At 36.1% G+C, this 12,962-nt stretch overlaps 1 protein-coding gene across 5 annotated transcripts in view; it reads right to left on the reverse strand.

Annotated features, from left to right (window-relative positions):
• The window catches only part of RELCH (RAB11 binding and LisH domain, coiled-coil and HEAT repeat containing), a 95,357-nt gene that overhangs the window by 16,432 nt on the left and 65,963 nt on the right, over positions 1-12,962 (reverse strand). For 4 of the 5 annotated variants that reach the window (XR_010727459.1, XM_066246285.1, XM_066246282.1 and 1 more), the window contains 6 exons: positions 11,619-11,775; positions 10,901-11,024; positions 8,498-8,546; positions 6,632-6,711; positions 3,853-3,959; positions 2,872-2,971 (listed from right to left, as the gene is read on the reverse strand). Coding sequence is in view for 4 of the 5 variants with exons in the window: in XM_066246285.1 (XP_066102382.1) it covers positions 2,872-2,971; positions 3,853-3,959; positions 6,632-6,711; positions 8,498-8,546; positions 10,901-11,024; positions 11,619-11,775 (617 nt within the window). In the remaining variant the exon portion in view is untranslated. The remainder of the gene's footprint in view (positions 1-2,871; positions 2,972-3,852; positions 3,960-6,631; positions 6,712-8,497; positions 8,547-10,900; positions 11,025-11,618; positions 11,776-12,962) is intronic. The other variant, XM_066246283.1, reaches the window with a different exon arrangement.

Genomic DNA, 12,962 nt, shown 5'->3' on the forward strand with positions numbered 1-12,962 from the left:
GGTGGAGTGATAGGGTACAGCCTATGGCATGTGGGAGTACAGCCTGGGTTCCGACTCGAGTTCCCCACTCATTAGCCATGTGGCCTTAGACACAGTTCTACATCAGCTCCTGAAACTCAAGTTTTCTCATCTGAAAATGGTGCTGCTGTCATTTGCCTTAAAGGACAGTTATGCTACTAATTACACATAATATACCTAATACATTAGTATATATAAGTATATGCTATTAATTCCACATATTATGCCTGACAAAGACTACACATTTAAGAAACATGAGTTTAATGCTAATCAATCTGTTCTCTTGCAATGCAACTAGTTCTCTTGCAGGATAAAAAGATGGCATGGGATTTTTAGTGAGAAAATGCCAACACTTTGTGCGTATGATAACACATGTCTCCTACACAACACATCAGAGGCAGCAGAGTTCACTTATGTGCAGATTCTTAATTGCATAATAATCTGTTACCACTTAACTGATTCACTTTAGAATCTACTTCAATATTCTGAAATATTTTTTATAGAAAAGCATGGATACTTAGGCAGGAATAAAATGGCATAAGGACTTTTTATACTACCTTAAACTTTAATGATATCAGCTACAGAAAAAGAGAAAAAGAAGTTAAAATACTGTTAAATAAAACTTATCTTTGTACTGTTTTAACTAAGTAGCTTAGATTTGAATCAGTCAAGTATCTTAAAATGTCTGCTAGCTTGTGCCAGTCAAAAAGTATAAAAAAGGACAATCTAGGGACAAGTTAATTTTTCATGCTCTGGGTTTTTAAGTCTAATTTCTCTGTTAAGCTAGAACATCAGAAAGGAAAATTTAAGAGCTATGAATTATTACATACTTTATATATACTATCTCATTTGATTTCTGAACCTGATAAGGTAAGTACAATTATTATCAATGTTCTTACAGATGAAGGAATGAGCTTTAGAGAAGGTAAGTAACCTAATTTTCTGGAGGGAAGCAGGCATAATTGGAAATGATAAGCTATTAGTATTCATTTGTTACTTTAATACAATTTTGTTTAAGGGTCGGTCATTGACAAAAAAAGTAATTTTTTCCTACTGGTGACTTTCACTAGCATGCTCCATCAACATCTGTTATCATAAATGAACATAGAGAAACACTGAAAGTCTCTCCAATTAGACTGAGCTCCCGACCGCGCTGAGGGGACCCCATGCTGAATAAACACAGGTACAGTTTCCAGAGCAGCGCAGACAGCAGACACAGAGCGCGCCTGACAGAGCCACACGTGAGGAACACGGCAGACTGGACTCAGAAACAAAGAGAGGATGCTTTGTTTTATGTATTTATTTCCAGTTATATTATCTGCTTCACCAGTGTCTACGTAATGTTTTAGAAACAAATGGGTTTAAAAGCAATAGCTTTTATAGTCTCAGAATAAAATCATATGAAGAGAGTATATTAAAGACATAGCTCTCTGTTTAATAGGATGCTTTTTTGTTTGTTTGAAAGATTTTCTTCTTTCATGGTAATGACTTTTTTCCAGCATACTGAATAATCAAAAATTATTTACACCCAGGAGGAACTTATACTAGACATCAAACTGACTTTTTAATTTGGCATTCACCTTGATGGAGAACACTTGATTACAGTTTTTTAAAAAACAAATATGTATAACTGAGGGAATAACATGGACAGAGAATTTCAACCTCCAGATAACAATGAAATTTTCTTTAAATATCACACATCTATTTTATATATTTAAATGTTTCAGAAGGTATATATTTTAAACATATCAGAGGCTCTATCTTTCAATTGCAATGTATCTTAAACTGGAAAAATTCCCAAAATCAGGAAGAAAAGAATTATCCAATTCTTGTTATGGAAATGTTTTAAGAAATTTTAAGAATGACATGCATATTTGGGACACTAGTTTGGACAAACATATGTTCCCTAACTATATTATTTTGTGAAGTAATAGCATAAATTAAAATTACTAAATAAGAATAATGATAGTTAACATTCGTTAAACTCTTATGCCATAACACGGTTTTAAAGGCTTTATAATATGAATTCTTAAATTAACATTAACAATATCAATCAGCATCTTCATTTTGTAGCTGAGGAAACTGAGGCACAGAGAAGCTAGAACTTGTCACTCAGTGGCAGAGACAGACACTGAACCCAGGTAGTCTAGTTCCATGGCAAAACTCAATCAATAACAGGAAGAAATACTCTAAACCAATTTTAGTACTCTAATACTAGTTCTAGAAATATATATATCTCTCTCTCCTTTATGATGGGTACAGAAGATAGGTATTTCAATTTTCATAGTTACCATAACTTGGGTAGGTGGCGATTTAAGAAAATGTGGTTAAATTATTTGAACAGTCTATTCTCTCTTATAAATCTTTGGGCAGATGATCTAGAGGGATGTTATTACAGATATGGTACATGAGGGCACAGTGAAGTAGGAATAATCAATAAAATAAATATTTCTATAACTGCAACAACTGATTTCTTTTAGTGCTACTCATGAATGCAACTATATTTTACAACTTTAAAAATGTCCTATATTGCTTTAGAATATTTTAGTAGCCATATACCTCAGTAAATAGAAAAGTACTGTCAGGAAGATTTACATAGGATGGAAATTAATATTTAAAAGAAATTTGAGAAATGGAGCTGATCAAGGAACCATTAGGCTAGAAAATATCCTTAGACATGTCAAAGGTAAATCTCTGCCCCATCACACAGCACACAACTAGACACTCATCAATATCATAAATTCACATCAACATTATATAGTATGCAAAGCCTTTTTTGTTTAATCATTCCCTCTTCCCTCTTCCAGAGAAAATCATTCTACCCTGATGCGACAGACGCATTTGTTTACACACCTCGAACATTCTGGCAGCGGTGCACCTCACGAGTGCTGAGGTGTGGACAACACCGTACCATAAAACCGTTAACAACAGCTCATGGTAGGCTGGATTTGCACTAAAAGAAAGAAATTAGTGTTAAAAGCCACAGCCACAGTTGCCTTACAGGTGTACTGAAAAATACTACAATTATAGTAAGCAACATTAACGATAAAACTATTGGTAAAACATGAAATTACCTTTAATAGATTATTCTAAGGCTTTTTTTAAAAAAGTAGTCACTATAAAACTTTCAGCATACTCAAAATTATACTTTTCGCCTCCTTAAGCTAACATTATGTATAAATTTCAATTCTTTAATAGCATAAAAGTTAAAACTGTTTAAAAAAATAAAAAAATAAAATTTGCCTATGAGGAAAAAAAAAGGAAGAGCACTGAACTAGGAATCAGATGGGTAACTTACAGCCTCTGTGGGTCTAAATTTCTATATCTGCCAGAACTGGAGAAGCAACACGTCCCATTTCTGTCATTTGGTTGTCGTAGAACCAAATAACAGCAGCTCGAATCATCTATACGGAAGGGTAGGTTGGTAGTGAAACCCATCATGATGCATGATAGTATTAGAGAATGCACAGGCTGTTTTCAGCGAAGGTGGGAATAACATCCCAGCAGCAGATGGTGTGATCATGACCTGGACTTCAAGTCAGATGGAATAGAAACAGGAGCCTGGCTTGTAACAGGGCTTTTTCAGTTTGGGGAACACTAAATTTTGTTCAAATCTGTATTTGATTTTTTCCCTCCCTTTCTCCACTCTATTAAATGAATTGATTATAAAATATTAAGAATACATAAATAAGCAAAAACAAAAACAAAAACATCTTAAGTCTCAAAACCAACAGAGCTGGCATGTCTGCCAATACTTTTAGACTGAAAATATGTACTCTATAAATCCAATGTCAAAACTTTATGTGACTGTAGAAAACCTGTGACTGTTTTTACCCCAGCTCCACAAAGGAAGCCTTCAGGCTATCGAGGGGAGCATGAGACAGTGAAAGCAGGGTCATGACATCTTCTAAGAAGCCAACCAACAGTTTCCGGTCTTCTTCCTACAGAGGAAAAAGACCGACAATGAATTTCTAAGCAATTCAGTATAACTAAAACCGTAACTTCCTATCTATCATAAGGAAATTTTACCAAATAAGGGAAAACACCCAATGTGGAAGCATTTAATTAAAGGTATTTATTAAGCATATCTATAATCAAAATGACATGAGGACAAAGACTATCTTAATTCATAGGTTTAGATCTGTGCTGTCCAATAAAATAGCCATAAAACATGAGTGTATTTATTTTTAATTTAAAAGAAAAATTAAGTAAAATAAAAGATTCAGTTCCTCAGCTGCATGAGCTACAATTCACATGCTTAACAGTCACATGTCACTGGCAGCTACCTTACTGGACAGCTCAGCTATAGCTTCTTTTCTTTTTTAAAATTTTTAAAAATTTATTCACTTTTAGAGAGAGAGGAGAGAGAAAGAGGGGGAAGGAGCAGGAAGCATCAACTCCTATATGTGCCTTGACCAGGCAAGCCCAGGTTTTCGAACCGGTGACCTCAGCATTTGAGGTCGATGCTCTCTACCCACTGTGCCACCACAGGTCAGGCAAGGTATAGCTTCTTTCTTTCTTTTTTTTTTTTTTTTAATAATTTTATTTTTTTTAATGGGGTGACATCAATAAATTAGGATACATATATTCAAAGATAACAAGTCCAGGTTATCTTGTCGTTCAATTATGTTGCATACCCACCACCCAAAGTCAGATTGTCCTCTGTCACCTTCTTTCTATCTTGTTTTCTTTGTGCCCCTCCCCACCCCCTATCCCTCTCCCATTCCCCCCTCCCCCCGTAACCACCACACTCTTATCAATGTCTCTTAGTTTCAGGTATAGCTTCTTTCAATCACTGCAGAAAGTTTTACTAGTCTGGGTTTAGAACATAAAAAGGTATATTCTCTCATTAAAATTTACTTTGTCAATTTTAGTTGCCATTAATTTTAGCTCTAAATCCTTGCATACAAACGACTAAAACAGCTATCCTCCTGACAGTAGAATATCCTATCTGTGACACCTCCATGATGAGAAACTGCACACCTGCCAGACTGTAGACAATAGCGATCTTAAAAGAAATGGCGGTACCCTGACTGAAAAGAACCTGGTACGTGCCTCCTAAAGCAGGCAACTCTGCAACCTGAGACAGCTACCTCAATGCACATTTCTAACAAACTGAACAGATATTTGGACTTCTACAGTGACTCAAAAGGCATATCCTTATGCATTTATTCACCAGATCTATACTGAGAGCCTACCATGAAGCCAACCGCATACCTGGCACATTAGTAAGCTTTAGAATATTATTTGTGGTCAAATCAACGTACAGACGTGCTGGGGCTATACAAGAGAGAGAAAAGTATTGATAGCATACTTGATATCACGCTGGAACAAGTTCCAAAATTAAAGGGAGAGGAGAGTATTCTATATACTATTGTGCTTGGCATGTGTGAGGACTTAATCTCCTGAATTGAAGAACAGTACACACTGTATTAGGAGATAGTCTTAAGAAACTAGTGCAGAAAACAGTTTAAAATAATACCATATTAGTTTAACAGAGTTGGAGCTTCTACTGCAAGATATTGGGTGATAATGTAGAACTCTATCTTAATATTATAAGATGTTTCAAACCTGTTTTGGAAGAGGAGTGCAATCAATATGAATTGCTGAACTCTGAATTCAAAGGGCAAAGGAAGTGCTACTAAAAAATAAGGAAAAAATCAGGAGAAAAGGTCTTCCTTTTTGATCCCCACACTCTAATTTCCAAAAAAGCTTTTATTTATCCTGAGTCAATATTTTCACCTTACAGGTGGGACTTACCTTACACTTAAAAATGACTGATATGCCTTAATACACAGCATGTGTTATTGACTTAACCAATGTGAGGTCGTCTGTTACATCGGTGACCATCAGTGAACCACACTCCCGCCTCACTGCCTTGTCTAGTTCTCTCCTCTCAAACCTGGGCAGGCCCGTGACTGCTTCAACCAACAGAATGGGGTCAGTCTAGTGATGCGCGAAGTCAGCCTAAGCCTTAGCCTAGCAGATTCTGCTCCTGCCCTCTGGAAGTCCTGAGCTACCATGTAATAGCTGTCCCTGCTGTCCCAGGGGCCGTAAGGCCCCATGAAGACTGATCAGCCGGCCACTCTGAGACCCTGCTGCTGAGCCAACCAACTGAATGCTGGAACACAAGTGACCACCAGCAAGACCAGCAGAGAGGACTCCTAGCTGAGCAAAGCCCATGGGCAAACAAACAGGTTACAATAAGCCATTATGTTTTGGGATAATTATGCAGTAACAATTAAGAAAAATAAAGTATGATTGAAAAGTATGTACTATGCTAAAATTGAGGAGAGTAGGCTACAGCATTCTGTGGTCTGCTTCACCTAACCATGCGCTTTCTCTGTTTATGAAAAAACTCATCATGAAACACAAGAAAACTTAAATATGTAATCTAACACTTCCAACAAAGTAACAACAAGTACACCATCTCTAAATTTATTTGTTCAACAAAGATTTTACTCAGACTAATTATTCAAATATGCTCTCCACTATAAATAATTTATTGAATGAAGTAAACTTTGTTTTTCCATACGGGTAACATTTTCACTCACACACACACACTAAGAAAACGACACTTTCCCATTTTCCAGTAGAAGGGTGTTTCCCTTACCTGAATGTAACACGTAAGGACTCCGGTTGCATAAATGGGGACCGTGGCTTTAGTGAGGACCCCATTGCCTGCTGAGGAATCTAAAATTATTAAAATCATTTTAAAAATTTGAGCATATTTTTAAATGTAAAGCAAAAAGTCATAATGCAAATTATATTTAACACAACTGGTTACAATGCTTATGAATAAAGATGATCTTTACTTTGCAAATTTTTGATTAAAGCACATATATACTGGTCATTGTAAAAATATAACTTAATACTTTTTACAGAGCCATTAGCTTAAACATTGTTGACAGAAAAGCTTTAAAACCAAAATGAGATGCTATACTCCTATTTCCATGATCAAGGCTTCCTTTACGAGCCTCCCACGTGACCAAATGGGCAGCTCTTCATGAATCTTTACGCTTTCAATCTGTAGTATTTCATAAATTCTGTAGTATTGCACTCAGCTGCAAGGAAGCACCTAGATATATATTATTTAATCTTCATATCTTCGTCCAGGTCTGAGATGTACCTAGCTTCCAGTACTAGCCTAGGTCCGGAGCCCTTTCTGCATCTGCTACTGGGGTTCTCAGCCAGACAGACGCTGGGCAAATTCACAGAGGAGAGAGGATTCAGGCTAAACAAGGCAGGGCAGGGGAAAGCACCCCACCGCTGATGAATGGCGTGTGAGCACTGTAAAGTAAGATTTTTTTTGTATCAGCTGTACATAATTCCAAAGAAAGGTTCCAGATATGATAACAGTTATTTATAGCAAACAGCTCTCGCTTACTGACCTTCAGGCACCATCTTAAGTGCTTTATATGTGCTTTCATGTACTAAGAATACTCTAATTACTTTTTACCTATTTTTTATATGGTTTTAAATCCTCTTCAGAAAGAAAATGAGTTGAAAAGGTATATTACCTAACCTCTCTGAAGGAATTCTAGCAAAAAAGTAAGTTTCATTTTCACATCAATTAGTATTTGAGATTTATTCTCTCGGTAAGAGTAATTTCTTTCTTTGGGGGAGTATGGATATGGCTGGGTGTGACTATGGCAGTTAAGAGGTAAATCTAAGCTAGGACCCTAAGCTCAGTTGACATAGGTATGGACAGTGTATACAGGGGTTAGTACTCACTTCTCATATCAACAGCTGAACACTTATAGCTAACTAATAATTATAAAAACTGTGAGTTTCTAAAATATGTAAACATTCTTCATTAATTTATCATCAGAATTGAGAATTAACAAAAGGTAATACCAACTATTAGGCATTCCAAGTGTTAATTCTTTATAAGCTATTAAATATACACTTTGGGAAGCATTTGACAAAAATAAACAAAAAAACAAGAACAACTCATCAATATTTTCAAAGTAAAAAAAATAGGATTTATTTATTCATTCTCTAACTACATCAGAGACAGCCATATGGAGTTCTCTAGGTCATTCAAATCTAATCACTAAGGTAGGACTAGAGGTAAGAATTATCTATACATTCTTCAAAAAAGGGGGGGGGCACGCTATACATATTCTTCCCTAACATTTTCCACAATGTATTCCTAAAAACTAGAGAAATGTGTAAGGACCTAAGCATCAGATCCACACACACATACAAGTTTGTCGGCCAACGGTTCTCTAACAAGATGTCCTAAGACAGATGGGTGAAGAGGGCCACCAGAGGGCCTGGGCGGCCCTGCCAGGACTGTCAGCACCTCTTGGGAAGGGCAGCAGATGCAACACCATGGTCAAAGCAAGAGCTTCATGGCATAAGTTTTTCTTTTCAATTGTACTTGTTAGTTCATTTATAAAATTTGCATATGATGAATATAATATTCTTCTTGAATAAAGAGACCGATTGTTTCTAAAAGTAGTAACAGACTTACCAATGTTTTCTTCAGAGAGTCTTAAAATCTCCTGGAACTGAGGTTTTACCTGAGCAAACCAAAGGAAAGATTGGTTCATGGACCAAATGATTAGTAAATAAATAAAATGTCTACTACTACTATTTATTTACTTATTTTGCTTTATAGACCGATTGTTCAACTGGTCAGAAATGTAATAATTCTTAAGAGGCTTAGGATAAAAAATGAGTCAAGTTACTAAAAATAACACCTTAGGAGAGCAAATATTTTAAAAATCCATTCAAGTCAGCAAGTATTTTCTGAAGAGCCTTTGGTTTCCTTCGCTAAATTAAATTCCAAGATGATTTTAAATGCTTGAAATGATTACCTCTTTAAACTGAACTTGACAGAAAGGTTATTAAGGTAGATATGATATGATCAGAATTATTTTTAAAAATTCGCTGTATTTAAAAGAAATGAAAAGGAAATTGAAGCCCTGGCTGGATAGCTTGGTTGGTTAGGAAGCACTGTCTGAAAGGTTGCCAGTTTGATTCCCAGTCAGGGCACATGCAGGAGCAGATCCATGTTCCTGTCTTTCTCTCACTCTTTCCCTTCCTCTAAAATCAATAAAATAAACATATATATATTAAATATATATATATAAAGGAAATCGAATTCATTCGGGGTATGCAATAAGTAACACAATCATTATGTGACATCCATTTGTTTAGACTAGTCCTTTATTTTAACTTCCTTAAAATTCAAGTGTAAATATCAAATACTAAATTTCACTTAAATATTTTAAGTTCGAGCAAATTGTTGTTTCAATATTTTGTTATTAATGTAGTCACAGACCTCAGTTTTCAGGCCACTAAAGCCAATTATTTACTCTTAAGTGCAAAGTGAGATCATACTTGCTTTTGTTAAAAAAAAATAAAAAAATGGTATCCACTTCTTTTGGAGATACCAAATAATTATTGCCACTACTGATAAAAGTAAAGTCAAATTATATTTGTTTAATAATTAAATGTTAGTGAAAAATGTAAAATTATCTTGTTTCTTTTATAGTAAGATTTGGTTTCTCCCTCCTAATGGCGGTTCATCCGTATTAATTTACATATTCAAATTAAACTGAGGTGAAGAACACTGCTGAAAGATTAATCTACAAAACCATACTTATAGAACGAAAAGACACCGTGGCAACTTCTTCATTTCACAAACATATTATTCTTGGTCACAAACATAACCCACTCTCCGAATTTTGTCCAGCCCACTATACCAAACTGTTTTTGCTTTAAATGTTCCAGTAGCTAGATTTAACAGCAAAGAGCTGCATAAAACATCTTCCTTTTTATTTTTTATTTATTTATTATTTTTTTCTTTTTTTTCCCCATTTTTCTGAAGCTGGAAACAGGGAGAGACAGTCAGACAGACTCCCGCATGCCCACCAGGGGCGACGCTCTGCCCACCAGGGGGCGATGCTCATCCTGGGCGTCGCCATGTTGCGACCAGAGCCACTCTAGCGCCTGGGGCAGAGGCCACAGAGCCATCCCCAGCGCCCGGGCCATCTTTGCTCCAATGGAGCCTTGGCTGCGGGAGGGGAAGAGAGAGACAGAGAGGGAAAGCGCGGCGGAGGGGTGGAGAAGCAAATGGGCGCTTCTCCTGTGTGCCCTGGCCGGAATCAAACCCGGGTCCTCAGCACGCTAGGCCGACGCTCTACCGCTGAGCCAACCGGCCAGGGCCTAAACATCTTCCTTTTTAAATGTCTTGTTTAACATTTGGTTATAGTAACTACCTATTTTTATGTTTCTAGGGGGTCTCTAAAAAACTGGCTTACCAATATGCCATAAAGACAAATGGATTAACAGGATTAAAGAAGAAATTAGGATCTAAGGACATCAAAGCTTTAATATCTAAAACTATAAAATCATCTGGGTAGGAAAATGTGACAAATGACACTTTTGGCAGTGACTGAAAATGCAGCATTTATCTCAGGTTTCCATGATGTTCTAAGAGTTGGTGTCCTTGAAGCAAGTCTTCCACAAAACCTCAGTCACCTGAGGTTTTGACTAAAGTGCGCTGAGCAGACACCTGCTTCCCAAGTCTGTGGCCGACGGTCAAGTACCAGCTGCGTATTAAGAGGACTGCAGCTAACTCCCCTACCTGGCGCTTTCGACGCTGAAACAGAGAGCAGATCTTCTACCAGATCTCATATCCAAACTTGGATACAAACTAAGTTTAGTCTACATCATCTTCTGAAAATCGGATATAAAGATAAGAATATTATTGACTAGAATTTTCTCTTACTAGCACAGTTTTCTAAGATATTAAAATAAATAGAATACAGGAAGAGCTTATGCTCTTATTCACTGTTGTAGCATTAATTCACACATTACATTTTTATGGATCTTGCATATAAGAAAACATGGAATACAAGTTTTTTACCTTAGTGTTTGTAAAAATTTTGCCAAATGTCCGGCAAAGGCGCCAGAAAAATCTGGAGAATTCATGGACACAGGCAGTTGAAGTAACATTAATTTTGCCAACTATTTCTATAAGTTGTGGCAACCTGAATATGAAAGGAAAGAAAAATAGGCAGGGGATACATGTAAATTACTGCTTCCTTGCCAACTTCTGAAACAATGCAAATCTAACAACCTCTTCTGCTTTGCTTTTCATAGACAGTGAAACCAGAAAACAAAGAAGCTGTTTGAGACTCTCTGAAAAGGTCTTCAAATAAATTTTAACTGCTTGCCAGAAAACATACGGAACTTTAATGGTACAATTCTGAGTATGGAGTTAGCGAGACTCAAACCAATCACTTCTGATGCTGACACAAGAGCTCGGCTAACAAGGCATCCATTCCAGGCTCAAAACTGAGAAGTCTGGATGTAGTTTAAAATCCATCATCACAATTAGTCAACAAGGCAACAGACAGATTTTTTTGACATAATGTAACAGCAGCATCTTCAAGGTTAAATCACTACATGTTCAGTGGTGTAAATCTCTCCTCCTAAATTTTATCAGAGATGACCCCACGTTGTTTTGTTCTATTTTTTATACTGGGTTACATTTTGTCCCTTAGGGCCAGGCTAAGTAGGGTGAGCTATCTTCCATTCAACCGATGGAGATGTACCAAATGATTCTGAAGGTGGAAACTTACAATTGATTGACAACCCACAGTAAACTCTCCCAGCCTGTGGTACCCTCGTGTTCCAGCTGGTAATCATAAAGTTGTAGTAGCACTGCTAACTGCTCACGGCTTCCAATAATCGTAGACACATCCTGAAGGGGTGACAAAGGCCGTGGGAACCTCGTCACTAGGAATAAGAAAAGCAAAAGACGTCATGTGGAAAATGGCAATTTGGAAAGTTAGGTACTGCGTCAAAAGTAAAATAAGGTTCGGCTTCCTAATCTTTGTTTAGCTTGTTATAAACTTTAAATATAACATTGAGATAAGCTAATCAAATCATTTTTAGAAAAAAGATAAATTGTTGTCACGTTTAAAATTCAAAAAGAAGATTTTCTAAGACTAAATAGTTATCAACAAATACCATAATAAATTAGTTTGCTAATAGAGTAAAATTTCATTCAGATTAAATTAAAATTGGCCCAGAGATAAGATCTTAGCTAAATATAAATTTAAATTTGGTTTTAAAAAACAGAAATAATTGTAATTCTATCAGACTGTTTCAGTCAATAAAACAGTAGACAGGTTAAAATGTTTCCTTTGGATAATAATAAATAAATACGTTACTAGCAGGGAAAGAAACTGTTTACTATCAGAGAATAGTGATATAAAATACAGTAAAGCTTGAGCTGAACAGATTTCTTAAGTATTTAATCTCTAATACTAAATGCTTTATTTAAAAACTTTTTCATACTTGATAAACATTAAGTTAACAGAAGGTACTAAAACCAGTAACCAGTACGATAAAGCATAATGTACTATAAATACTATAACTAGGGTCTCATGTATATAATTTCAAACTTACTTTTAAAATTATGTAAATAAAACATGAACACACATGATGATATTCTAAAGTTCAGACTTAGGGTCCTGCAGACCATGATTAGATCCTAGGTTACTAAGGAAACACTTCCGGGAAGGCTGGTTAATGACTAATGCATGCCCATAGCTCATATAGGCCCAACAACTCCTGCATGGAGGCTCACACCTTATAAAGACACAAATAAGGATGCAGCATTCTCAAAACATATTAATGGTTAACAATAACTATTAAAATTAAGGAAACATGAAATACACTTACTTTTAAAAATACTCAAAGACAATCTTAAAATGTGATTGTCTGCCCATGGTGTGCAAGGCTTTTACACAATCCACTGAATATAGTTAAAGGTTATCCCTTGCCAACCGAACACTGATATTTGTTACCATAATATACAAACAAACAAATAAATAAACTTGGGTAACATGGTACCCTCGCTGTCAGGTTTCTAGGTTTCTGCTCTAAGTCTCACCACCTCAACCAGGAATCAACTGGAT

The sequence above is a fragment of the Saccopteryx bilineata genome, chromosome 11 (assembly GCF_036850765.1).
Source record: "Saccopteryx bilineata isolate mSacBil1 chromosome 11, mSacBil1_pri_phased_curated, whole genome shotgun sequence".
Classification (NCBI taxonomy): Eukaryota; Metazoa; Chordata; class Mammalia; order Chiroptera; family Emballonuridae; genus Saccopteryx; species Saccopteryx bilineata.